The sequence below is a fragment of the Myotis lucifugus genome, unplaced genomic scaffold (assembly GCF_000147115.1).
Source record: "Myotis lucifugus unplaced genomic scaffold, Myoluc2.0 scaffold_67, whole genome shotgun sequence".
Classification (NCBI taxonomy): Eukaryota; Metazoa; Chordata; class Mammalia; order Chiroptera; family Vespertilionidae; genus Myotis; species Myotis lucifugus.
The window spans coordinates 2,322,510-2,347,560 of record NW_005871115.1 but is presented as its reverse complement, the minus strand read 5'-3'; the positions used below and the strand labels follow the sequence as shown (position 1 = coordinate 2,347,560).

Sequence of the window (25,051 nt, the reverse complement as noted above, 5' to 3'; positions counted from 1 at the left end):
TAATTGGAACATTTTGATTTCTTGGGTAGAGACAGCATCAATAAGGACATAGTTTCAAATTCTGAGAAAATTAAATTCAAGTGGAGAATATCAGGTAGGATGAAAATTTAAGAAGTCATTGAATTTCTTGAGTAAAGACCACTGTTGATCTTTCAGAGTAGTTTCACTTATATGATGGGGCTAGATTGAAAAAAAAAGAGTGTGTGGATTATTTAGAAATTGTTCTAAAATTGCAACAACCAATGAAGGAAGTAAGTTATGATGCCTTAACTGTTTGAACAGAGCATAACTTTGTGTTTGTGGGTGCTGTAGGAGATGTTAGTAGATGGTGGTTAGGGGATGTAGGTAGGGAAAGATTTAAGATATAAAGGAAATAGAATTGATAAAGTGGCATCCTTGATTACAAGGGTGAAAGGGAAGGGCTAAGAACAAGTAGAAGAGTAAACCCTTGGTAGATAACTAACTTCTACTCAGACAAAAGGGAAATGAGGAAATAAGCACAAGTTTTGAGAGCATTTGTAAATTTTATCTTGGTTACAAGGAAGTGATTTAAAGTATAACATTTGTAATGTTTAACCATGTGTTTTAAAATTGTATGTTATAGGATAAATAATATATATATTTTTACTTGTCTTCTAGCAGTTAAGTGGGTAAATAAGTAAAACATTGAAATAGAAATCATTTCTCACCCTGTACATGAAAATCATCTTAGAAACATGCTGTGACTTAAATGATGCCAGGATGCTTATTTTTATCTACTATGTTTGGGCATCTATTTAAGGGTTTTAAATTTTTTTATATATTTGTAAGTTGCTGATTTTTCCCCCTAGTAATGAAAGAAGCATTTTGAAAATAACTTTTGAAGTTTTAGCTTTTTAACATATTCATATTTAAATAATAGTTAAGCTCACTCATAGTATCTTCCAATATTAATAATAAGACAATTATTAAGTGTTTTACCTGTTAAAATTTTTATATCAGGATGTACTCAGGAGAAATACTCTGGGCTTATTAGCCTTATTTGCTGCTTTCCTGCACAAAACATTCCATATTTAAGAGTTTCAGATAGTATGAAAAACTTTAGGAAGTAAAAAAGCTCTTAATGATCTACAAAGTGGTTAGTACCTTTGGTCTAATTCTCATACCTTTGCAAAACCTGCAGGGATCTTGCCATGTATGGTATAACATAAAATATGAAAGGAGAAGGAATACTAAAAAATAGTGAGTGCCACCTATGTGCCAGGGCCTGTGCAAAGCACTTTACATTTCCTCTTGTAAGAATTAAACATCCTAAGAGGTTTCAAGAAGAAGAAACTGACCCAAGGTTGTAAAGCTAGTAAATGGCAGGGCCACATCCTAGCTTTTATTGATTTTAATGTCTGTGTTCATAGTATACATATTCAAGCACACTGCTCCATAGAGTAATATGATTCTGCCTCCTTCCATAACAAGTAAATCAAGAGTATCTTTACCCCTGTATTTGATAAGATCAAATTCTTCTGCAAACTTTGTTCTCATTTTTTTTAGACAGATTTATCATACGTCATAGACTTCCTATCTGTATTATTAGCTTCTTCTGAGAGGTTCTTCCTTTGTTCTTTTGCTCTTTTTCCTCCTTCCCTTCATCACATATTTACTGCACATCTACTATGTATAAGATTCTACATTAGGTGAGGAGATAGACCAGTGCGATTAGAGATGTTCTCTACCCTTAAGGAAATTCTATTCTTTTTTTATAAAATACTAGAGGCTTGGTGCATGAAATTCATGCATGGGGGAGAGGGGGTTCCCTCAGCCCAGCCTGCATCTTCTCCAATCTGGGACCCTTCGAGGGATGTCCAACTGCCATGCCTAAACTGGCAGTCAGATATCCCTCTCGCAATCCGGGACCGTTGGCTCCTAACTGCTTGCCTGCCTGCCTGATCACCCCTAACCACCTCTGCTTGCTGGCCTGATGCCCCTAACTGCTCCCCTGCCAGCCTGATCGCCCCCTAACTGCTCCCCTGCCGGCTTGATCGCACCCTAACTGCTCCCCTGCTGGCCTGATCACTCCCTAACTGCCCTCCCCTGCTGGCCTGATCGCCCCTAATTGCCTCTGCCTTGACCCCTGCCACCATGGCTTTGTCTGGAAGGACGTCCGGAAGATGTCCAGTTTAATTAGCATATTACCCATTTATTAGTATAGATGTTTCTATTGATTTTTAGAGAGAGAGGAAGGGAGAGGAATAGAGAGAAAGAAAAATTGATGTGAGAGGGAAACATAGATTGACTGCCTCCTTCACGTTTCCTATTGGTGATTGACCAGGAATTAAACTGGTGATATCCTGGCTCATGGGTCCACACTCAACCACTGAGCCACACCAGCTGGGCTCCATTATTATTTGGAAGAAAAATTGCAAACAAATGAATACACAATTGACATTTTAATTACAACTAATCAGTTTTTAATAGTGCTTCATTATATCAGTCTTCTAAAGAAATCTTCATTGAAAACCATGGAGGAATTGTTAGTTTCCTCAAAATCCTATTTTATATGCTAACTTTCTTGTTTTGCCCAACTGATAGTCTATGTAGGAAGAGTTCATATTATTTTTATACTTTTTACATTTTATACTTTATACATTTTTCCTTTTTAAAAAAAATATATTTTATTGATTTTTTACAGAGAGGAAGGGAGAGAGAGAGTTAGAAACATCGATGAGAGAGAAACATCGATCAGCTGCTTCCTGCACACCTCCTACTGAGGATGTGCCCGCAACCAAGGTACATGCCCTTGACCGGAATCAAACCTGGGACCCTTCAGTCCACAGGTCGACGCTCTATCCACTGAGCCAAACCGGTTAGGGCAGTGGTTCTCAACCTTCCTAATGCCGCGACCCTTTAATACAGTTCCTCATGTTGTGGTGACCCCCAATTTCATTGTTGCAAATTGAACATAATTAAAGCATAGTGATTAATCACAAAAACAATATGTAATTATATATGTGTTTTCCGATGGTCTTAGGTGACCCCTGTGAAAGGGTCGTTCGACCCCCAAAGGGGTAGCGACCCACAGGTTGAGAACCGCTGGGTTAGGGCTATACTTTATACATTTTGCCTTTTGTACACTTAGTGATGATTTGCTGAATTCAAATGGAAAGACCTGTTGGCGGTGATAACCACTCCAGGTGTTAGACAAGCGGTCAGACCAGAGCTTGGTTAAGCAACCTCTGTACTTTGAGTTCTGGCCAAGAAAGAGTTCAGAGCCAAGACTCAAATTATAAGAGGACATTTATGTAGAAAGTCAGAGAGGAAGAAGAAGTGAGCTCTATAAGAAATAGGCTCAGGAATTAAGTTACAAAGGTAAAAGAAGGGCCTTGGAGCTTAGGAGAGGGAACACTAAAGGTGCCTGGCCTGGGGGAAGCAAAGGGGAACATGAAGAGTATGAGTGTGCTTCTGAGAGGGACAGTGTGCTGGGTTCTCTGTCCTAAGGGCTTTTAAGGGTGGAGACTTTAGGGGAGGTCCCAGGGGGAGGATCTCAATAGAATATTCATCAGCTTTCCAGGTGTCTCCTTTCAGGGTCCTGGTCAATTGGTTGGCACCAGGGCAGGGGGTCATTAGTCAGTGCATCTGGTCCTGAGGTCAGCCATGCATCCCTTGTCTGGTTTTGCTGCTTTTCTGGTGCTGGAGCTGAAACACAACTGAAGTCTAGATGTTATCCCTAGGGGTTAGTGCAAGGGTTTGTTTGGGGGTTGTATGAAGTTATTCTCCTGCCTCTTGTTCCTCCTCTAAGGTGATCTAAAACCACATGACTAGCAATAGGCCAGGGGAGGAAAGGTCAGGGGAGAGTCTGAACAGTATTACCAGCATATGCTAGAACAGGAAAGGTTACCTAGGGGTGAGGTCCTTGTTTTCCCAGTTTTGCCTGATGCTAGGCACTCGGGGCTTTTAGCCATGGTGACCTGTACTTGGCCCATCATCTTTGTTCTGCTCACGTCTGCCTGCCTACCACAAACCAAATTACTTATAGATGCTTTTTATCATGATGATGTACTTTTATGTAACTGCAATACAGAACCTCTTACAACATTTACGTGAGAAGCAGAGACAAGGCATTCTTTCAGGCTTTCCGCATTGCTTTTAAAAATGGGTACATTACTTGATTTAATATAACTGAATGTCCCATGAAGTGAGGTGTGTTTCGTAATGAAAGTCTGCTACCATATAGACACAATTCCTTACTGTTAAAGTTTCCATTTGGTTCAGTAAACTTTCCATTGTAGGGGCTGGTTTGACCTTGTCATACATTGTAGGGGCTGGTTTGACCTTGTTTGCAAGAAATATGTGAGGTGACCTAATAACTCTTTTTTACCTATTGGCTGGAAATTTTAATTAAGGCAAAGTCAGGAAACTCTTTAAATGCAAGAGTGTTCTAGGAATAATTAATGGGTTTTAAAATTCTTGTAAATTCTGTGTTTATATTTGTGCTTTTGCTTTGATATGATTGAATATACATTTTTATATATGTGCATACATATTCATGTATTGAAATACATATACAGTATGTATAGATTAGACGTATATATATATTTTAAATATATTTTATTGATTTTTTACAGAGAGGAAGGGAGAGGGATAGTCAGGAACATCGATGAGAGAGAAACACCGATCAGCTGCCTCCTGCACACTCCCCGCTGGGGATGTGCCCGCACCAAGGCACATGCCCTTGACTGGAATCGAACCTGGGACCCTTGAGTCTGCAGGCTGACGCTCTATCTACTGAGCCAAACCAGTTAGGACTAGACGTATATTTTTTATGTATGTCAAACAATGCGGACATATACAGAGAGGTCTGCTTAAAATTCTTTAATACATTTAAATAAATACACAGGGCAGTTGTTTACTGTAATGGAGAGAGTGCCTGACTCTCAACTAGGTTCCATTTCTGTGTTTTAGTATTGTCATCTCAAAGGGAGGGAGTTAGTCATGGTGATCCCCAAGGTCCTCTTTTGCTAGCTCTAAAATCCTTTGAGTCAGTGACTTTAATGGAATTTTTAGCCTAAGTCCAATACTAAATGTTTTGCCTTTTAGTTCAAAAGCAGAGAGTAATGTTGCTAATGAACCAATGCTCTCATGCACCAGTCGGTGCCCTAAAAAGTTTGTCATTGTAAAATGTGACTGCAGATTTGTTCTTTGGGTAAGCTCTGCTGTGTTGGGACCCACTTTCATTCTAGGGAGTGACTTGGGTACTTCTAGAAGAGGTCTAAATTGCTTGAATCAGAACTTGAACCTTGTGTTGAGCTTGATTTTTCTCCTTAATATACTGCTTTTTGAAAAGCAGTTTTTCTTTCCTGGCTTTGGCAGTCCTTGCACATAACAGGCACTCAATAAATATTTATTGAATTGAATCGAATTTGACCTTTTTAGAAGGCATATTCCTGGTGTAGGATTATTCGTTTTCGGCATGAGCTGTCATAAATCAGAATTTAATACTAATCCACCTGATGAACTGCATGCTCAGCAGCATATGGTAGTTCAGCATTGTATGTTGCACGTTCCGCAGTGCAAATTTAGAAAACTGTGACCTGTAAGGGCCTGATGAACTGCCTCTAGCCGATTTCAAACCTACTTGTACCACTCACCCATGGGTTTTCTGGGTCCCTATGTTTTTGAATGAGGGCATTGACTCTGCTCTTCACACACTGTACACTCTGCTTCCTCTCAAGCCTTTGCACACCCTTTGCCTGGAATATTCCTTTTACAAATTTCGGTATGCCTTTCTTAACACTCCCGTGTAGCTCTTCATACATTCCTGTTTTGCAGTGCTCAAATTCTCCTGCAATTCTTTTCTAAGCCACTAGTTTTTTTCACTACAAAACTCATAGATCTGTGATTTCTTTCTTTCTATATTCCCTAGGGCCTGAAACAATGCCTCACACAAAGGTTTGTAAAATTAAAAAATGGGTCCCAAAGTTCATGTAAATTTGCAAATGGAATAAAATAAAATTGTAAATGTGTTTAGCCAGGGATCATTGATTATATGTCTGATACTAATTAAATTATGATATAGGTAGAAAGAAGATCAAGCTTGAGATTCAGAAGATGCTGGCTCTTGTGTTGGATTAATGACTTCTTAATAGTCCCTTAATCTTTGTAGTTCTTAGTTTCTTTATCTGAAAATGAATGGATTGGACAGGATCTTTACTAAGATCCCTTTGAGCAGAATTGCCTTGCTCCTAAGTTAATTATAGAGAACTAGGTCTCTTCTGCCAGACTCCCTGAGTCAGGAAGTATCTTCTAATCATCTGTAATTTCCTGGCACAAAGCTTAGTACCTGGTATATAGTAGTTATTCAAACAATATTACTGAATGAAACAATAAATTCCTAGAGAGAATTACGATTTAAATAAAGCAAATGAGAAAAAGATTAGGTAGATAATAGTTAATTAAAAATGTGTAACATTTAAAAGAATCTATTAAAGAACAGTTATTTGGAATGTCTGAAAAAAGTACCCGGGAGAAATTTTATGTATCAGTTAAAATATTCAACAATAGAGAAAATGAATTTGCAACTGCCCAGTGCCCTCACTACAAGTTAATAATTTTTTAAACTGTGACATGTTGTACCAAGTTTTATGTGCTGATATTAAACTGCTCCTGGAGGATGTTAGTAGAGATATTTTTGAAATTTGTATATACTTCTGATACCATTTTTTAGTTTTAAGCATTGAAAAACTGTATCCTATTTCAACTAGGATTTCTTAAATCATTGATATATTTGTGACTTCCTCAGTCTTTAGGGAAGTTTTTACATTTAAACTATGCCTATACCTTTGGGTTAATGATTTGAATATTAGTGTAGTTTAATCATGAAAATAGGGAAGTAATAAATCATACTATTTATGTGTTTTATATATACCTTATGCATATATGTGCTATATGGTATTCCAGAGTTAATCAACCAAGTCATCTGTATACCCATTTATTAGTTCTGTACTATGTGCTAGACCAGTGGTCGGCAAACTGCGGCTCGCGAGCCACATGCGGCTCTTTGGCCCCTTGAGTGTGGCTATTTACTATGTGCTAGACAATTCTGTTTTGGGCACTGTATACAAAGAGGAGGAAGATATGAAGATAGATGCTCTCAGTGAATGTGACAAATGGTTGTCTTAAGTTAGGGGCTCATGCTTGATAGTTTGAGGAAGATTTTTCTCCCCACAAAAAAATTATATGGTTATTTATTTTAAAAAAAGCAAGAGAGATAGCAAGTTTGAGTACTTTTTTTCATTTGTTATTTTCTTGAGTTTTTTAAAAATATTAATAAATTTTTAGAGAGAGAGGAAGGGAGAGGGAGAGAGAAAGAGAAACATTGGTGTCAGAGTGGAACATCGATCTGTTGCCTCCTACCAGGGATCCAGCCTACAACCTGGACATGTGCCCTGACTAGGAATCGAACCAGCAACCTTTTGGTGCATGCCATGACATCCAACCAACTGAGTTACACTGGCCAGGCCTCCTTGATTTTTTGTTTGTGGTTCTTGAAAGTATTATTATTCAACTGCTTTCTATTTGGCCCAGGCACTTTTATGAGTACCCAGCAGAGGATGCAAGTTTTGTGAAACCTGAAATTTGGAGGGGTCCTTTTATTTGTTTTTTATTTTTTCAAATATATTTTATTGATTTTTTACAGAGAAGAAGGGAGAGGGATAGAGAGTTAGAAACATCGATGAGAGAGAAACATCGATCAGCTGCCTCCTGCACACCCCCTACTGGGGATGTGCCTGCTACCAAGGTACATGCCCTTGACCAGAATCGACGCTCTATCCACTGAGCCAAACTGGTTAGGGTGGGAGGGGTCCTTTTAATTAAAAAAAAATACAAATACAAAAGTATAGATACAAAATTGGATATAAAGGTGAATTTTCTTTGAAAATAAAGTTACAACAAGTCATACTTTAAAAGTATGAGAAATTCACAAACATCAGGGAATTTCCACTCTGTACATTTTATACTTTGATTCTCTTCCATTGTCCACAGTTGTGAGTACCACTAGACACACTCAGATGACCCGATTTGACTTGGACCTTCCTGCTCCTATGCTGGGCTAGTGAGCATCGTGGGCACTTACAGTATTCCTGAAGTCATTCTTTTATTACAACTGCTGACAGTAATTTAATTCTAGAAGTGACTGTGCACTTCACATGTACCTTCCACTAAAGCTAAATTAAATGTATCTCCAGCCCAAATTCTAATTAGCCAGATTCCACAAATGTCCATGGCTACTCCATTGCCAACCAACAGCAGGATAAATGTGATGAAAGGAAAGTCATATTAGAAAAAGACGGCAGTCTTAACCAATTGTGTTTAAAATGTCTTGCTCTTGAGAATTTTACAAAAAAAGAAAATAATAATAATGAAGGCCTTAGAAGAGAGCCAGGTATATGAGGGACCCTCAAGTTTACTATTCATTAGCTTTCAGTAAACGTGCCTGTATGTGTACATTTTGCAAGTTCACTCTATATATGGTCTTATGCAGTGGTTCTCAACCTTCTGGCCGTTTAAATACAGTTCCTCATGTTGTGACCCAACCATAAAATTATTTTCGTTGCCCTAACAGGTTTGGCTCAATGGATAGAGCGTCGGCCTGTGGACTGAAGGGTCCCAGGTTCGATTCCGGTCAAGGGCATGTACCTTGGTTGCGGGCACATCCCCAGTGGGGAGTGTGCAGGAGGCAGCTGATCGATGTTTCTCTCTCATCGATGTTTCTCACTCTCTATCCCTCTCCCTTCCTCTCTGTAAAAAATCAATAAAATATATCTAAAAAAATTTATTTTCATTGCTACTTCATATCTGTAATGTTGCTACTGTTATGAATTGTAATGTAAATATCTGATATGCAGGATGGTCTTAGGTGACCCCTGTGAAAGGGTCGTTCGACCACCAAAGGGGTCGCAACCCACAGGTTGAGAACTCTTATGCAATTCCCAATGATTTAATTAAATACTAAATGGGGTGGTTCCTTATACTCTGGTTCAAGGGGTAAGAATGAGATGTGTTGATTTTGACTAAAAGTCACATGAACATGTGGAAGTGAATGTACTAGTTTAGTTACTCTCTTTTCTTGTTCACTCCAGAAGGTATTTTCAGTTCTGCAGGCAGCCCTAAACACCCAGTGGTTGTGCGGCACCTGATGGAATGACCGAGTGGTTATACTGTAACACAGGTTTATAGGCATGGGAGAGAATCTGGGGAGGTGGAAAAGACTTGTTCTAACCTGACACCATTTACTACTTAATAACTCAGTTATTAAAATTGCACTTATGTTTTATTCTCCCCAGGGTTAGGAACAATATATAAAACATTAATTAAAATCTATGAAAGCATTTTACCTAAGAGTTCAATGTAGTAAAATAATACATAGATATGAGACATTGGTTACCAGCAGAAGAGACTCATTTCCTCATTTTTATTTTAAAAAGAGACAGTGGTATACAATAATTATACCCTGGAGTTCTATTAAGCCATGAATAATGAGACATTGTAGAAGAGAGGATGAAAACTTTAGGACTTGAAAGTAAAGGTATGACCCAAAAAAACCTGAGAAAACAAACAAACAAACAAAAAAACAAAACCTCATGTACACAGACAACAGTATGGTGATTACCAGAGGAAAAGGGGGTTGGCGGGAGGTAGAACAGGGTAAAGGAGGAATAAATGGTAATAGTAGGAGACTTGACTTGGGCCATGAACACACAATACAGTATATAGCTCATATACTATAGAATTGTGCACCTGAAGCCTATATAATTTTATTAACCAATGTCATCTCAATAAAATCAAAAAAAAAAACTGAATAGGAGGAGAAGGAAATAGGATTTAATTGTATTAAGATAGATACAGATATTTGTCAACTCTTTGTAGACTGGTGTTAATAATTTAAAGTCAAAATTCATACTATGTAAAGTGAAGAAATAGTACATCGTTCACTAAGTTTCTCTATAAAAGAAAATATTGTGGTTCATATGAAATGTTTTATTTTTGTCTTTGTTTTTTAGGTCAGACTGTGCCAAAATCCCAAACTTCAGTTGAAAAATAGCCCACCATATATACTTGATATTTTACCTGATACATATCAGCATTTGCGACTTATATTGAGTAAATATGATGACAACCAGAAACTTGCCCAACTCAGTGAGAATGAATATTTTAAAATCTACATTGATAGTCTAATGAAAAAGTCAAAACGGGCCATAAGACTCTTTAAAGAAGGCAAGGAGAGGATGTACGAGGAGCAGTCACAGGACAGGTAAGACTATTTCAGATTTTATTTCTTAGTGTTAAGGTCATTTATGTTGCCTTTTGTTTCACAGGTAGCATAAATGTTAAAATGTGTTTACTTTGGGGAAATGTCATTTTAATTGTGTATTCCCTTTTCACATTATCTAGACCTTGTAGTTTTATAAAAATTTATGATAATAGGTAATTTGTGAGAGAGTGTTCTAATTTTTAAAATATATTTTAGAGCGGTTTTAGATTTACATAAAAATTACTTGGAAAGTACCCTCTCCTATATGCAATTATTCCTATTATTAATATCTTGTGTAATGTGTGGTACATTTGTTACAGTTGATGAATCAATATTGATACAGAATTATTAACTAAAGTTCATAGTTTGTATTTGCATTCACTCTTTGTGTCATACAGTTTTGTGGGTTTTGACAGATGTATAATGTCATGTATTTTCTAGCACAGTATCATCTTAGAATAGTTTCACTGCTTTTAAAATGCCCTTTGCTCTGCAGTATGGTTTAACCCTCTTAGAAAGTCATATTGTTGAAAGCATGTAATAATATAATGTTTTCAGACTGGCTTTCTTCACTTAACAATATGCATTTAAGGTTCCCCCATGTCTTCATAGCTTGTTTTTATTTTATTTTTATCACTGAATAATACTAATTACATGGGTATACCACAGTTTGCTTATTCATTTACTTGTTGACAGACATCTTGGTTCCAGTTTTTGGCAATTATTGATAAAACTGCTGTAAATATTCATATGCAGGTTTTTGTGTGGACATAAGCTTTCAGCTCATTTGAGTAAATACCTAGGAGCATGATTGCTTGATCTTATGGTAAGCTTATGTTTAGCTTTGTAAGAAACTCCTAAATGTCTTCTGAAGTGGCTGTAATGTTTTACATTGCCACTGTTTTCCTATTGCTCCACATCCACCAGCATTTGATATCGGAAACACTGTCTTTAAGATGGAGTCTTGATTGAATGTGTGGGTGTGGTAGATGTGGGTGAGAGATGTAGCTTCCATTCTCATACTTGTCTATTAAGTGAGAAACTAGACTGGGGTGGAGGAGGCATCAACTGACTCCTTATTTTGTAGCCATAATTTTTGATTTAGAGACTCCTCATTAAAGCTTTGTTGTTTGGCTAATTTAATGTTAAATTTTATGATCTACTTTAAACCAAGTAAAGAATATAATAAGTCATTTGATTCCTGGGATATTTTAAATATATTGAGAATATTCACTGATAGTGCTACTTAGATTTCCAAACTGAAAAACAAATATAGTATTAATTAAAATATATAATGTTTTAACATAGTTAAGTTGAATTTCAGTTTAAGGTAACCTCTGTGGATTTTATTTTCCTTTTATATATAGAAAAATATCTAAGAAACCTCTAATGTTTCTTTCAGCTTGGGAAAATTAGCCTAATGAGACATAGGATTGTATAGAGAATATAAAAACATCTAATTTAAACATAGGAAAACACTCTCCCCAATGTAAAATGGCATAAAGATTTACTTATTCATTATTTGCTCTCTAAATTAGTGATGAACCCTAACATAAGCATAGTAGTCTAACCTATTATATAACTGTAGGTTCATCACTTAATATTCTTGGACCACATATCTTGAGGCTGGTAAATCTTCCAATTGCCTTTTAACTTAAAGCTCTAAGACTCTTCCCCAGGACTGCTCAGGGGAGTTTGGATTGCCAGAAGGAGCTAGAAGTAAGGTAGAGATGTATCCTAGTGATTGTTTCTTCTTACACCTTTCAAGAATGGCCACGATTGTGAGAAGCCAGATGTTTGTTTAAAACTATATTTTCACTTCGTAGTCCTACCATTGATCTAATAAAACTAAGTTTTTCTGGAAATATCTTTACAGTTCTTATTCAGATTTAGTAGCCCTGAAATTCTTCCTGGCCCCTTAAAAATTTACATTTTAGGGTATTAGGACAGTGAGAAGGTGTGTAACTTCTAGGTCAGGAATTTGAGTTTCTACAGTATTTTAATGGTTGTAGAAATATGTAATGTGGTAAACTTCATTCCCACTTTTTACTTCTTCTTTAGTAACTTGAAACATTTTCTAACTCATTAGATGTAAAAACCATTTCATTTATAAATTTTTATATTTGTGACTTTTTGTGTAGGAGGATATCATGGGGGACTCTATAAATTTTGGTTGATTGTGTGTAGATTTCTGTAGATGATGATAGATTGCATAATGATGACTGGTTACATTGATACTACTCTTTAAATTCTGTATTTTAAGTGTCTAAATTTTGTCACTCTCCTAAATTCAACCTTAAGACAAAGTTTATTAGTTTTTGTGCTTGTCTAGCATTCCTAGTTAGATTTTACTGTCATCCATGTCCCATATTCTGTGGCCAGCTGTGTTTATGCAAAATTTACATTTGATAAATATCTAATCACTAGAGGACCAGTGCACAAAAATTTGTGCACTCAGCAGCAGGGGGTCCCTCAGCCCGGCCTGTGCCCTCTCGCAGTCTGGGACCCCTCGGGGGATGTCCACCTGCTGGTTTAGGCCCACTCCCCAGGGGATTGGGCTTAACCTGGCAGTCAGACATCCCTCTGGCAGCCCGGGAGCCCTCAGGGGATGTCCACTTGCCAGCGGGGAGCAGGCCTAAGCTGCAGTCGGACATCCTGTGCTGGCAGCTGTCAGCCTGGCTTGTGGCTGAGCAGAGCTCCCCCTGTGGGAGCGTACTGAGCACCAGGGGCAGCTCCTGCATTGAGCGTCTGCCCCCTGGTGGTCAGTGTGTGTCATAGTGACCAGTTATTCCCAGTTGTTCTGCTGTTAGGGTCAATTTGCATATTACCCTTTTATTGTATAGGATAGAGGCCTGGTGCATAGGTGAGGGCTGGCTGGTTTGCCCTGAAGGGTGTCCCGGTTCAGGGTGGGGGTCCCGCTGGGGTACCTGGCCAGCCTGGGTGAGGGGCTGAGGGCTGTTTTCAGACTGGCCATGCCCCCTTCAGGGTGGGGGGTCCCCACCGGGGTGCCTGGCCAGCCTGGGTGAGGGGCTGATGGCTGTTTGCAGGCTGGCCAAGCTTCCCAGTGGAGACCCTCACCCCATGGGGGTGTGGCCAGCCTGGGTGAGGGGCTGAGGGCCATTTTCAGGCTGCCCACAGCCCCTTCAGGGTGGAGGTCCCAGCTAGGGTGCCTGGCCAGACTGGATGAGGGGCTGAGGGCCATTTTCAGGCTGCCCACAGCCCCTTCAGGGTGGAGGAGTCCTGCTGGGGTGCCTGGCCAGCCTGGGTGAGGGGCTGATGGCTGTTTTCAGGCTGGCCACCCCCCCCCCCCCACCCGGGGACCCAAGCTCCCAGCCTCTCCTTTTTTTCTTTTTTTTTTCTGGGATTTATTTATCTTCTATAATTGAAACTTCGTAGCCTTGAGCAGAGGCCAGGTCCGGCTGGAAGCCTGGGTTGCCAGGGGCTCCTAGTCCCTCCTTGAGCAGAGGCCATGGGGCCGGGGCTGGGGGGGGCTGGAGGCAGGTAACTGGGATTTATTTATCTTCTATAATTGAAACTTTGTAGCCTTTAGTGGAGCCCAGGGCTCCCATTGCTAGGGGCAACCCAAGCCTCCTGCTCGCTCCAGCCCCATGGCCGCCACCATCTTAGTTGGGTTAATTTGCATACTCTCTCCTGATTGGCTGATGGGCGTGGCTTGTGGGTGTGGGTTAAACATAGCCGAGGGATGGTTAATTTGCATGTTTCTCTTTTATTATACAGTGGGGCCTTGACTTACAAGTTTAATTCGTTCCGTGATGGAGCTCATAACTCAAATTACTCGTGTGTCAAATCATTAAAGTGAATGAGTGAGACACGTGATGCTGGGCTGATGTGGCGTTCACTGTGACGTTCGCTGCGCCAACTAGCGGTGGCGTATCTGAAGCTGGCTCGTAACCTGAATTTTAGCTTGCAACTCAAAGCAAAAAATCGGCCGAGAGACGGTTTGTATTTCGAAAAACTCGTTAGTCGGGACACTTGTAAGTCAAGGCCCCACTGTATAGGATAATTCATAATGGACCATTCTCGGTCCATCATAACAAGGACATAGATTTTTGATTTATGTTTCTTTTGGTTGTAATATGTTTTTACACTCAATTCCAGATTCCCTTAGGATTCCAAATGCAAACCGAGGCTAACGTGTGCCATTGTATATGAAGCTCTTGGGCATTTTGTTCTATAGAATATACAAGAAACTTTAAAACATGATCCTAGTTGTTAGGGAACAGAGTATTCTATTTAGTAGAATGGCTTTTACATGTATGATACACTAATTATTGGGAATATTATAAATTCCCTAAACAATATTTTTTTAAATTATACAAATGATGTTACTAAGGACATTAGTATTGTTAGATTAAAAATGTAGGACAATTATAATAAAAATATTAATTTGGAGTTCATTGTGTAAACCAATATTTTCTCTAGTGATTTAGTACTTTATTGAAGAAAATTATGCTAGATGAGTATATGAATCAAATGTTTATTTTAATGTTCCTGTTGTATCAAAAATAGACTCTGTGGATGCTTTAAATGTAAGGGCAAATGGGTAAAATTCCTGTATCAATTTTGAACTATTTCTGCTTTAACTGATTGCAAAAATATGAGTAGTCTGAATTTTTAAAGCAACTTAACATATATGTGATAAAAATACAAACAAATAGAAAGATAAATATAGTAAATGCCACAAAATGTATTTCCTGTATAGAAGGCAAGAGGTAGAAAGTATAGATACATTTATTTACTACTGAAATAGGTCCTAAGGCACATAGTGCAAGCCTCTTGCTTTGAGAATAGGTGGAATAGTGACTTACGTAGAGGCAGGCTGCATGCCTTCCTCGACTTTTACGGTAACTTCTTCCTTATCTAGTATCACTTTTACTCCATAGTTTGTTTGTTTGTTTTCTTTTTTTCTATTTACAATCGAACCTCTCACTGAGCTAGTGCTTCTCCAGCTGAGTGTCTAAACCAGTGGTTCTCAACCTTCTGGCCCTTTAAATACAGTTCCTCATGTTGTGACCCAACCATAAAATTATTTTCGTTGCTACTCATAACTGTAATGTTGCTACTGTTATGAATCGTAATGTAAATATCTGATATGCAGGATGGTCTTAGGCGACCCCTGTGAAAGGGTTGTTCGACTGCCAAAGGGGTCGCTACCCACTGGTTGAGAACTGCTGATCTAAGCCATTCTGAGCTGATATTTCTTGGAAGAGTAATTCAGTGATTTTTGGCACACATAACGTTTTTGTGCATATGTGTGGAGTGGGGGTTGGGATCTTATGGAGAAGGAGGAATTTATAGTTTGAAGCACAGAGAAGAAGAGAAACTTATCATATTGCTTAAAGTGTTAGTGGCAGAAGCAAATGGGTGTGAAGGTAGTGATCGCTGACAAATGTTAACACTAATGGAGATGCCTTTCTTTGGTGACTTGACTGGCAGTTTCATCAGATGACCATTTTAATAATAAAATGTACTTTTTCATATAAAAAGTTATGTATTAGTCACAGGCTCTTAAGGCCTGGTGTTGGGTACTGTTTTTAAGAACACCCAGAGGTGATGACCTAATAATATGCAGATTTCCCTTATTTTAGAATTGTTTCAGTGAACCAGAGGGCTACAACCCATTTCTTTCCTCCCACACTCTGGTTTACAACCACTGAAACAAAACCAAAAGTTGACTGAGGTGTTAAGTAGCTCTGTGTTTGATAATGTATCTGTGAAGAAAATAAAGGCTTTTAAAATATTTCTGCCGGAGAGTGTTACACAGATGTTGTGTTATTATTGATATTATCTCAAAGCCCTGGACCTTTTCTTGTGCACGTGTATTGTAGAAACCAAATCATAGTTTGTATAGCTGGTGTAATAATATTCACTCCAATTAAGATGTTTTTTAGAAGTATTTTGACATCAAAAAATTAGTTCTAGAAAATGATAGCCTTTATTTAAAATCTTTAAGGAAAAAAATCTTTTCTCCACTGACCATTTGGCTGAAGAAAGGAAAATGTATAACCTGTTACATTAATAAAATGCCTTTCCTGCTAAGGGACTACAGATCACTCGGCTTGCTGTTTATATCTGTGTTGTAATTTATGAGTTAGTGTACCAAAACATTGTGGAAGTGACATATAAAAGATACATGATTTAGTTGAAAGCTGAATCAAAAACATTAGTTACAACAATAATAACAATAAAAGTGACAACAACACACAAAGCTGCAAACAAGCCTACTTTCTTTCCTCATACTACTGTATGACAATGCTTTGGCCAAAGAATAATGTTGCATTAATTTAAATATTTATGTTTGTATAACACAAAACATGCTGGTTACATGGTCATCGAAGTAGTTCTGTAATTCCTCATGGGTTTTCAGTTTAACCACATAAAGAGATTAACCTGTTTGCACAATGTGGGCTTTATGTAACAGTTTTAATTACTACTGGACCTCACAGGTTAATGGCCTTGTTTGTAGTGTCATGTAGTTCCACATTTTCTCCTAGGCAGCTCTGTACATAGGAGCAGGAAGTGAGGAAAGATGCTTGCTGAACTGAGTGCAGCAATCTCACGGTCTGAGGCCATTTCTGCCCCAAGTGTCTTTGTGACCTTTGTTGGTTTCCTGACTCCAATCTGTTTTTTCAGCTTTTAAATTATTTTCTGGGTATTCACCATATTTTTGGGCTCAGATATTTCATTCGACATCATAAAAGGAAGTTGTAGTTTGTTTCAGACAAATGCTGCTGTTGCTACATCAGTTTATAGTTTTTCAAATTCAGTAAGTTTATGGTAAAATATTGTTTTTGTTATCACAATAATTATTTGCAGGAGAATTAATCTTAGTAATCTTCCTTTTAAATAATTTGTGCTCTAGCGAATGATATTTATTCTATGAAATATCATTTACTATACAGGAAAGGGAATGGCTTATACTCTTTTAAAAAATAATTTTACACTTTAAAAATTAACCTAGTCTATTTCTCTTTTTTAACTTACAAATGGTGAAAATTGCAGTTCTTTTGCATTTCATGGGATAAGTGCAAGTAGAAAAAAATGATTTTTTAATAAATCAAAATAGGTTATTGATGTTTTTTTGAACACAAGTATTTCAATGTAAACATACATAGTTACTATTTAACTTTTCTCTGTATTTGTTGGCATCCTAGGCATTTTTTTTCCATTTTAGTGGAAGATTAGAGGAATGAAAATATTACTTTTTAATGTTTTAAAATGACAATCTGTAACTTGGATTCAGAGGACAAATACTAGTCAGTCATTTTAAGTGGAAGTGTGTCTGCCAGGTAGGAAATGGGATTTTCTTTAGAAAACGTGAATCTCTTCCTGACATTGATTTATCATAAATGAGTAAAAAGTTTATTAAGTTTTGATAAGAATGCTTTTATTCATATTTCAGTTATCTGGGAGATGTGAGTATACTTTTCTAAAGTTTGGAAATAAAGGAGCTTATTTCTTTAACACACTGTGAAAATAGAGGCCACAAGGAAGTTATTTAGACAAATGTTGTCAAGTTAAACAAAGGGCGTCTGTGAGAGTGGGCAGGTGAGAACTTGTAGAATTTGACTCTTAAAGACTTCATGGCTAACAGATCCATGCTTCTTTGCTAACCAGATACAAAGCAATTTTCTTGTTGATTTTCATGTAAGTAAAAAGTGAAAGCGGTTTCCCCAGTAGTTTCCTTTTTGGGGTACAATTTCAAAATATAAAAGAATACAAGTTATTAGGTATAACTTTAAATCCATTGTTTTTAAATAAAGTGTTTACATTTAATCCATTTATTTGCTATTTGTTTTATTTACTTTTTTTCATTCCTGTGTTAATACCATTCATCCCCCAACTCCTGGTTTATTAGCTGTGAAAATTTTTATTGCAATGCATTTAAGTTCCTTCCAAGTCAAATTATATATTATACACACATGATATTTTCATTTTAAAATTGAAGATTTTTTTTCTTGCAGCATAGAGTTCATCAAATGTTTATAAATTCCTGAGAGTGATAACTATTGTATTATAAGACTGTAAGCCAACTCAGAAAACTCAAGTGAAGTTGGCTTTATGGTTGAATACCTTTTATGTTTTCAGTCTTAAGGCAGCTTATTAAAATTGATGTTTTCCTTTCACTAAATATCTGGTGACATTCAAATTTGATAATTAAAATCCAGAAGCACTTAAGAAAGAATGCCTGTTTTTAGTTTCATAATAATAATACTCCCACAGAGAAGGTTGATGACTGATGTCTTTCAAGTGGCAGATTTGTTATTTAGTTAAAGAAAGCTCCTTTGGCAGTTTCTTACAAAACTAAATTAAAGTATGTTTATAAAACAGACAAGCTGCAGTGATAATCCTATAGCCCTGAGGAATGCTTGGAAATCTAGCCCTAGAAGCATCTTTATGTGTGTGTGTTTGTGTGTGTGTGTGTGTGTGTGTGTGTGTGTGTGTTTCAGTGATTTAATGAAGAAGTGAAGTTTCCAGAAATCCAAACAGATTAGCATCAAGCACTAATTGAGCAGGTCATAAAAATGTAGTCCTGTCCTGTTTTGCGATACAGTGCTTCAGAAATACTCATTTTTCTAAGCCCATTTTTATTATTAATCTTTGGTATCTTTAAATTCATAGTTAAAACTTCAGTTCTTGTTTGAATTTGCATTTAAACACATATAGTTTTCAGATTCACATGCGAGGTCCTTACAGAATCCTATATCATAAAAGGCTAATATGCAAATTGACCGAATGGCGGAATGACTGGTCACTATGATGTGCACTGGACGCTCAACGCAGGAGCTGCCCCCTCGTGGTCAGTTCGCTCCCACAGGGGGAGCACCACTCAGCCAGAAGCTGGACTTACAGCTGGGGAGCGCAGCAGCGTTGATGGGAGCCTCTCCCCACTCCGCAGCAGTGCTAAGGACCCCTCAGGGGCTGTCTGCCTGCTGGCTTAGGCCCGGCTTAGCGGGAGGTGGGCCTAAGCCGGCAGGCAGACATCCTCCAAGGGCTCTTGGACTGTGAGAGGGCGCAGGCTGGGCTGAGGCACCCCCCTCCTCTGCTCCGAGTGCACGAATGTCATGCACTGGGCCTCTAGTTCAAATAATAAAGAGATTGAGATTGCCTGTGTTGTTTGGTTGAACCACTGAAGAACAAAGGGTGCTTCCAAGACTCTTTCCACTTCTGGTGGCCCTGGGCATCCCATGGCTTGTGGTGGCATAATTTCACAGTCTCTGTCATCACCTGGTGTTCTGCTCTCTGTGCATGTGTCCAAGTTTCTCTCTTCCTGTGCTTGCTTCGGCAGCACATATACTAAAATTAGAACGATACAGAGAAGGTTAGCATGGCCCCTGTGCAAAGATCACATGCAAATTCGTGAAGCATTCCATATTTAAAAACAAAAACGACAACAACAACAAAAACAAATTTCTCTCTTCTTACAAGAATACCAGTTATATTGGATCAGGCCTAGAATAATGACCCTATCTTAACTTTACTATGTCTATAAGATCTTATTTTCAAATAAGGTCACATTCACAGGTAGGGTGGAGGTTAGGATTTAAACAAAAATCTTTTTAAAATAAAAAATTCACTGTAAGTGACCAAATATAGTAATGTAAAATTTATACTAAGGAGGGGGAGAAAATTGAAACTTGAGTGTGTGTCACAAAAGTATGAAAACTTTGCTTGGTAGAAGATAATACCAAACAAAATGACTTAAAATTATTCTTTTTGAAAGACCTCTGGCTTAAATATTTTTGTAATTTTTTTCAGGTTTATAATAAAAAGCATGGTGAATTAATTTATCCATTAATTTTATGCATATATATTGAAAAGCATAGCAAGTTCAACTTTCATCAAAAATAAAATTTTATATATATATATGTTAATTTATAAGTAATTTGTTATGACAGTCTTACCGATTTTAATGTATAAAATGCCATATCTTTAGAAATTATTAATGCTATAAATATATGCATTTAATTAAAAGTTGTAATATTAATAGCCCTGATTATCTTTGATTAAGAATTTCTGTTTCATTCTTTTACTTTGTGATAAACTCTGGAGAATTAATTAAAATTTTTAATTATGACTTATCACCACTAAATCTGTTTACAAAGTTTTCTGTATTGCAAATTAAAAAAAAGGGTGGGAGGTGTTTTCTGTGTTGATGGCATAGAAAGGGTACATTCACATTCACCTTTTGTGTCTCTAATAAGATAAAAAGTATTTTAAGTAATGACTTCAAATTAAGATTTCAGAGAATCAATTCTAGACTTTTAGTTTAAACAAGAGTAAATAATTGTTTCTAAAAATGGCACAGGGTCACCAAACTATAAGGAGCTGGATAGTAAATAGTTTAGGCTTTGTCAGATCGCCTCTGGCAACTGCTCAATTCTGTTTTTAGAGTAGTAAAGAAGGCATAGACAGTATATAAATGAATTGGAATGGCTTTAATAAAACTTTATTTACAAAACCATATGTTAGACTAAATTTGTGCTATAGGTCATAGTTTGCCAACTCTTGGCTTAAAGTGTTAATCTAAATTTTGGATGATCAAAATTTTATAAGTGTTTATCAACATGGATTGAGCAAGTAAGTTGCATCACTTAGGAATGCGTTTGGCTAAAAGTAACAATACCCAATGGACGCAGACAACAGGGTCTGAGGGTGAGGGCATGATTGGGAGGTTGGGGGGACAATGGGGGGAAAAAGACATAATCAAAAAAAAAAATAAAAGTAACAATACCTAACCAACAGTAGCTTACATATTTAGGGATATACGGGGTGGGTAAAAGTAGGTTTACAGTTGCACTGTGACATTCTTTTGATTGAATAAAGCTGTTGTAATAATCAAAACCTACATGTCTTTTCCATATCAGCAACTGTAAACCTACTTTTGCCCATCCTGTATATCTCTCAGTGCTGTGAGACACCCAAGGTCTTTCTGATCTTGCAGTCTCCTTCCTTAGTATTTGGGCTTTTCCTCACTCTAGAACAGCGGTTCTCAACCTGTGGGTCGCGACCCCTTTGGGGGTCGAATGATCCTTTCACAGGGGTTGCCCAAGACCATCGGAAAACACATGTATAATTACATACTGTTTTTGTGATTAATCACTATGCTTTAATTATGTTCAATTTGTAACAATGAAAATATATCCTGTATATCAGATATTTACATTACGATTAATAACAGTAGCAAAATTACTGTTATGAAGTAGCAATGAAAATAATTTTATGGTTGGGGGTCACCACAACATGAGGAACTGTATTTAAGGGTCGCGGCATTAGGAAGGTTGAGAACCACTGCTCTAGAACCTCATGGTTGTAGACTTTCTGCTGCAGCTCCATATTTTTAAGGCTACAAGACTAAGGAAAGAAGGGTAGCACCACATATGCCTGCCCTCTTTTTATCATTGATTGAAAAGCTGCCCTGGAACCTCTCTGCAGACTTGCTCCTGCCAGCCAATTCCTCTTAGTCTTCTCAAGCCTGAAAAAAAAGTGACATCCAGAACAATAGTGAAAACTGTTGAATGTAAATTTTTCTATTCTTGTTGGCTTTCTAGGGAAACAAATATTCAAAGATAAAAGAAGGCACAAATATACTAAGACAGTTTTATCTCAGCCTCATTATCCTTTAAAAGAGAAAACAATTTTTTTCCTTGAGTTTACCTCATTCTCTTTTAAACTTTGACTGCTGTAAACTTACGTTTAGTCCCAAATAATGGAAAACAAATTATTAGTAGTTTAGGAAGAGTGAAATTTTGTTTGATAAGAATTCAATCATTATCTTTGTTATCAATGTCTATACCAGTGATGGCAAACCTATGACACGCTTGTCAGAGGTGACACGCGAACTCATTTTTTTGGTTGATTTTTCTTTGTTAAATGGCATTTAAATATATAAAATAAATATCAAAAATATAAATCTTTGTTTTACTATGGTTGCAAATATCAAAAAATTTCTATATGTGACACGGCACCAGAGTTAAGTTAGGGTTTTTCAAAATGCTGACACGCCGAGCTCAAAAGGTTTGCCATCACTGGTCTATACCTCAGAGATGAGTGGTAAATATTCCATTTTCTATTGAGAGAAGCTACATTGAGTGGAGGTTACATGACTTGACAGGAATCACCTGTGATATATTTCTAAGTGATGTCTCATTACCAGTTGAGTCTGCAGCTGTTTGCATCTGAAGGCATCGGCATTGTAAACCCTTTTTTCAAGTTTGTTTCAGGAGGACTCATTTGAACAATTAGCACATTTTATACTTGTGAAAGTGAGGTGTGTTTTCTCATCTTCATTACACCAGTATTAATATATATTTCAAATGGTCAGTAAATGCAAGCTTGTTTTTTTAAACAAGACAGCTTCCATATATTAAATTCAGGACTATTTAAAGTTTCATTTCTCAAGCATGCCTTCCCCCGCCCCGTGTGTATGTGTGTGAAATGTTGCCTGCGATTTTTTAAGCTTTTAACTTCTCTAGATGAGCAGTTGTTTTTTTTTCCTTTTAATAGGAAAGATTCCCTAAATACTCCCCCCCCAATATATTAATGGAAATAAAATGTTAGCTTATTTTGCAGTTGTGCAAACACTTCACTTTTTGTTCTAAAGGTTTTTTAGTGAGGTATATTGATTTTTCTGTGAATGTGACAGCATATGAAGCTGTCAGGTTTATTCTTTTCCAGAAATTTCAGAAACCTTTACTTTGACTAAAGAATGAATGCATTCTGGTCAGCCAGGTCTCATTTAACTGGTTAAGGGAGGTTTGCATGGATTCAAGGCCTAAGAAACAGAACATTCTCCTTACCAAATTTTGTGAATGTTTTTCCCCATAAAATTCTAACTTTAGTTTCTTCTCCCCACAGTTGGATATGTAAAAATTGTTTTCATAAAGCATCTGAAATCTTGAAGTTGCTAATGTATCACATACTTTTTTCCATTTTATCAGTACTTGGTAAACTACAGCCTGTGGGTCAGATCCAGATCACACTTCTTTCTGTAAACAAAATTTCAGTGCCACAAATACCTGCCCATTCTGACTACAGTGACAGAAGTGAGAAGTTGCCACAGAGACTGCATAACTTACTGACCCCTGCCTTGTTGATGTAATCTACGGCAGTCTTAGGCACTTGGCATTTATAAACACTTTTCCTTGCTTTGATTATCTTTTCTCTCCTATTTCTGCCAGTAATGCTTTATAATTACTGACCAATGTGATCCTCTAAGTCAAGCATGTTAGACTCGTGGTCCGCGGGAAGCATGTGACCCACAGCAAATATTTCTGTGGCCCAGCCAATATAATGGTATGTAAGAAACATTTTAATAAAAATTTCGTAACTGAATTGTTACAATATCCTGTTATACATAATCTATACATAGAAAAGCCTAAGCAACTGGCCTACTGTTCAACCATCTGACCAGTAGCTATGATTAGCACTGACCACAAGGGGTCAGACGCTCAACACAGGAGCTGCCGAGCTTCTGTGACTTGGCAGCTGCGGTTCTAAGGTGATGCACCGGGAACCAGAGAGGAGGGAGCCCAATTCTGGGGCACATCACCCAAGAACTGCCCTCTAGCAACCTGGGATCGCTCCGGGGATGTCAGAGAGCTGGTTTCAGCCTGATCCCTGCAGGCCAGGCCAAAGAACTCCACCAGTGCGCGGAGCCTCTAGTTATTAATAACAAACTACAACATACACTAATGACCGATCACTGTAATTGTATTGTATTCATTTCCCTTATGCGTCTGTGCACCATTTCTCTCCACTAATACTAGCAGCGAATATTTTAGCAGCCAATTGCCATGTCATTAGTCTTGGACTGACTTGTTTAGTGTGCGCAACAGGAAATACTTTGCTTTTGGAGAACAAGAAAAATGGTTTATTTGCATTATGCTCATTAATTTGTGCAATTATTCAGTGTTTGGTAAGTTAATGTTCAAGAAAAAATACTAATTTTTATTAAAATTTTCTATTATTTTATGTTAAGGATTACTCATTTATTTCAGCCCTTTGTATTCAGCATGTCTCTATTAAAATAAACCTATATTTCTATGAAAATTGAAGCTTTTGGTTTTTTTTGCAGCCCACATAAACTTAAACCTTGTTTATTTGGCCCATGTTAGCCTTTGAGTTTGACATGCTTGCTCTAAGGGCAATAAAAAGTTAATGACACGTAGTCAATGATTGAGAGCTAAAGCCACTCTAGACTCCCATTTCCTATCTTATGTCAGTATTCTGATATATATGATAATTTTTAAAGTACAGTAAATTTAAACTCTTTTGTAGGTTTTTTTTGAACACAAGATAAGTTACTAATTTCTTTGGTGGTCATCTGGTCTAGCGCTTCCCTACATAGTCCCTGGACCAGTTGATGCATTCTAATCCTAATGATTAAGTACAGACCCCTGACTTCCTACAGTACCTCTGCCTTTACCAGTTGGGATCTGAGTAGCCACATTTTTAAAAAGTACCCTAGCTATTTCTGATAACCTGCCTGCTCTTAGAATTGCCAAGTCAAATCATATTTTATATTCACAGTAATGAGGGATCATTGAAGTGGCACAGAGGGGACTGGAATCCTGGATCCATTCAGAACTTTTTTACTTTACTAAGCTTGCTCTATCATCACCGCAGGGATCCACTCACAGTTGTAAGTTATTTTAAAGAATCCCCAAGAAAGATAAATTTCTGTAAGGCCTTTAAAGGAATGTTGTTGGAAAAAAGGATTGAAATTCTCTTTATCTCTTCGTT

The 25,051-nt window shown here is 37.4% G+C and overlaps 1 protein-coding gene and 1 non-coding gene across 11 annotated transcripts in view; both read left to right on the top strand.

Annotated features, from left to right (window-relative positions):
- The window catches only part of CBLB (Cbl proto-oncogene B), a 230,527-nt gene that overhangs the window by 8,213 nt on the left and 197,263 nt on the right, over window positions 1–25,051 (top strand). For all 10 annotated transcript variants that reach the window (XM_023754937.1, XM_023754938.1, XM_023754934.1 and 7 more), the window contains exon 3: window positions 10,035–10,285. In XM_023754937.1, coding sequence (XP_023610705.1) covers window positions 10,035–10,285 — 251 coding nt within the window. The remainder of the gene's footprint in view (window positions 1–10,034; window positions 10,286–25,051) is intronic.
- Window positions 19,580–19,686, top strand: LOC111826318. The gene has a single exon (XR_002829608.1). It is a non-coding gene; the product is annotated as a U6 spliceosomal RNA (small nuclear RNA).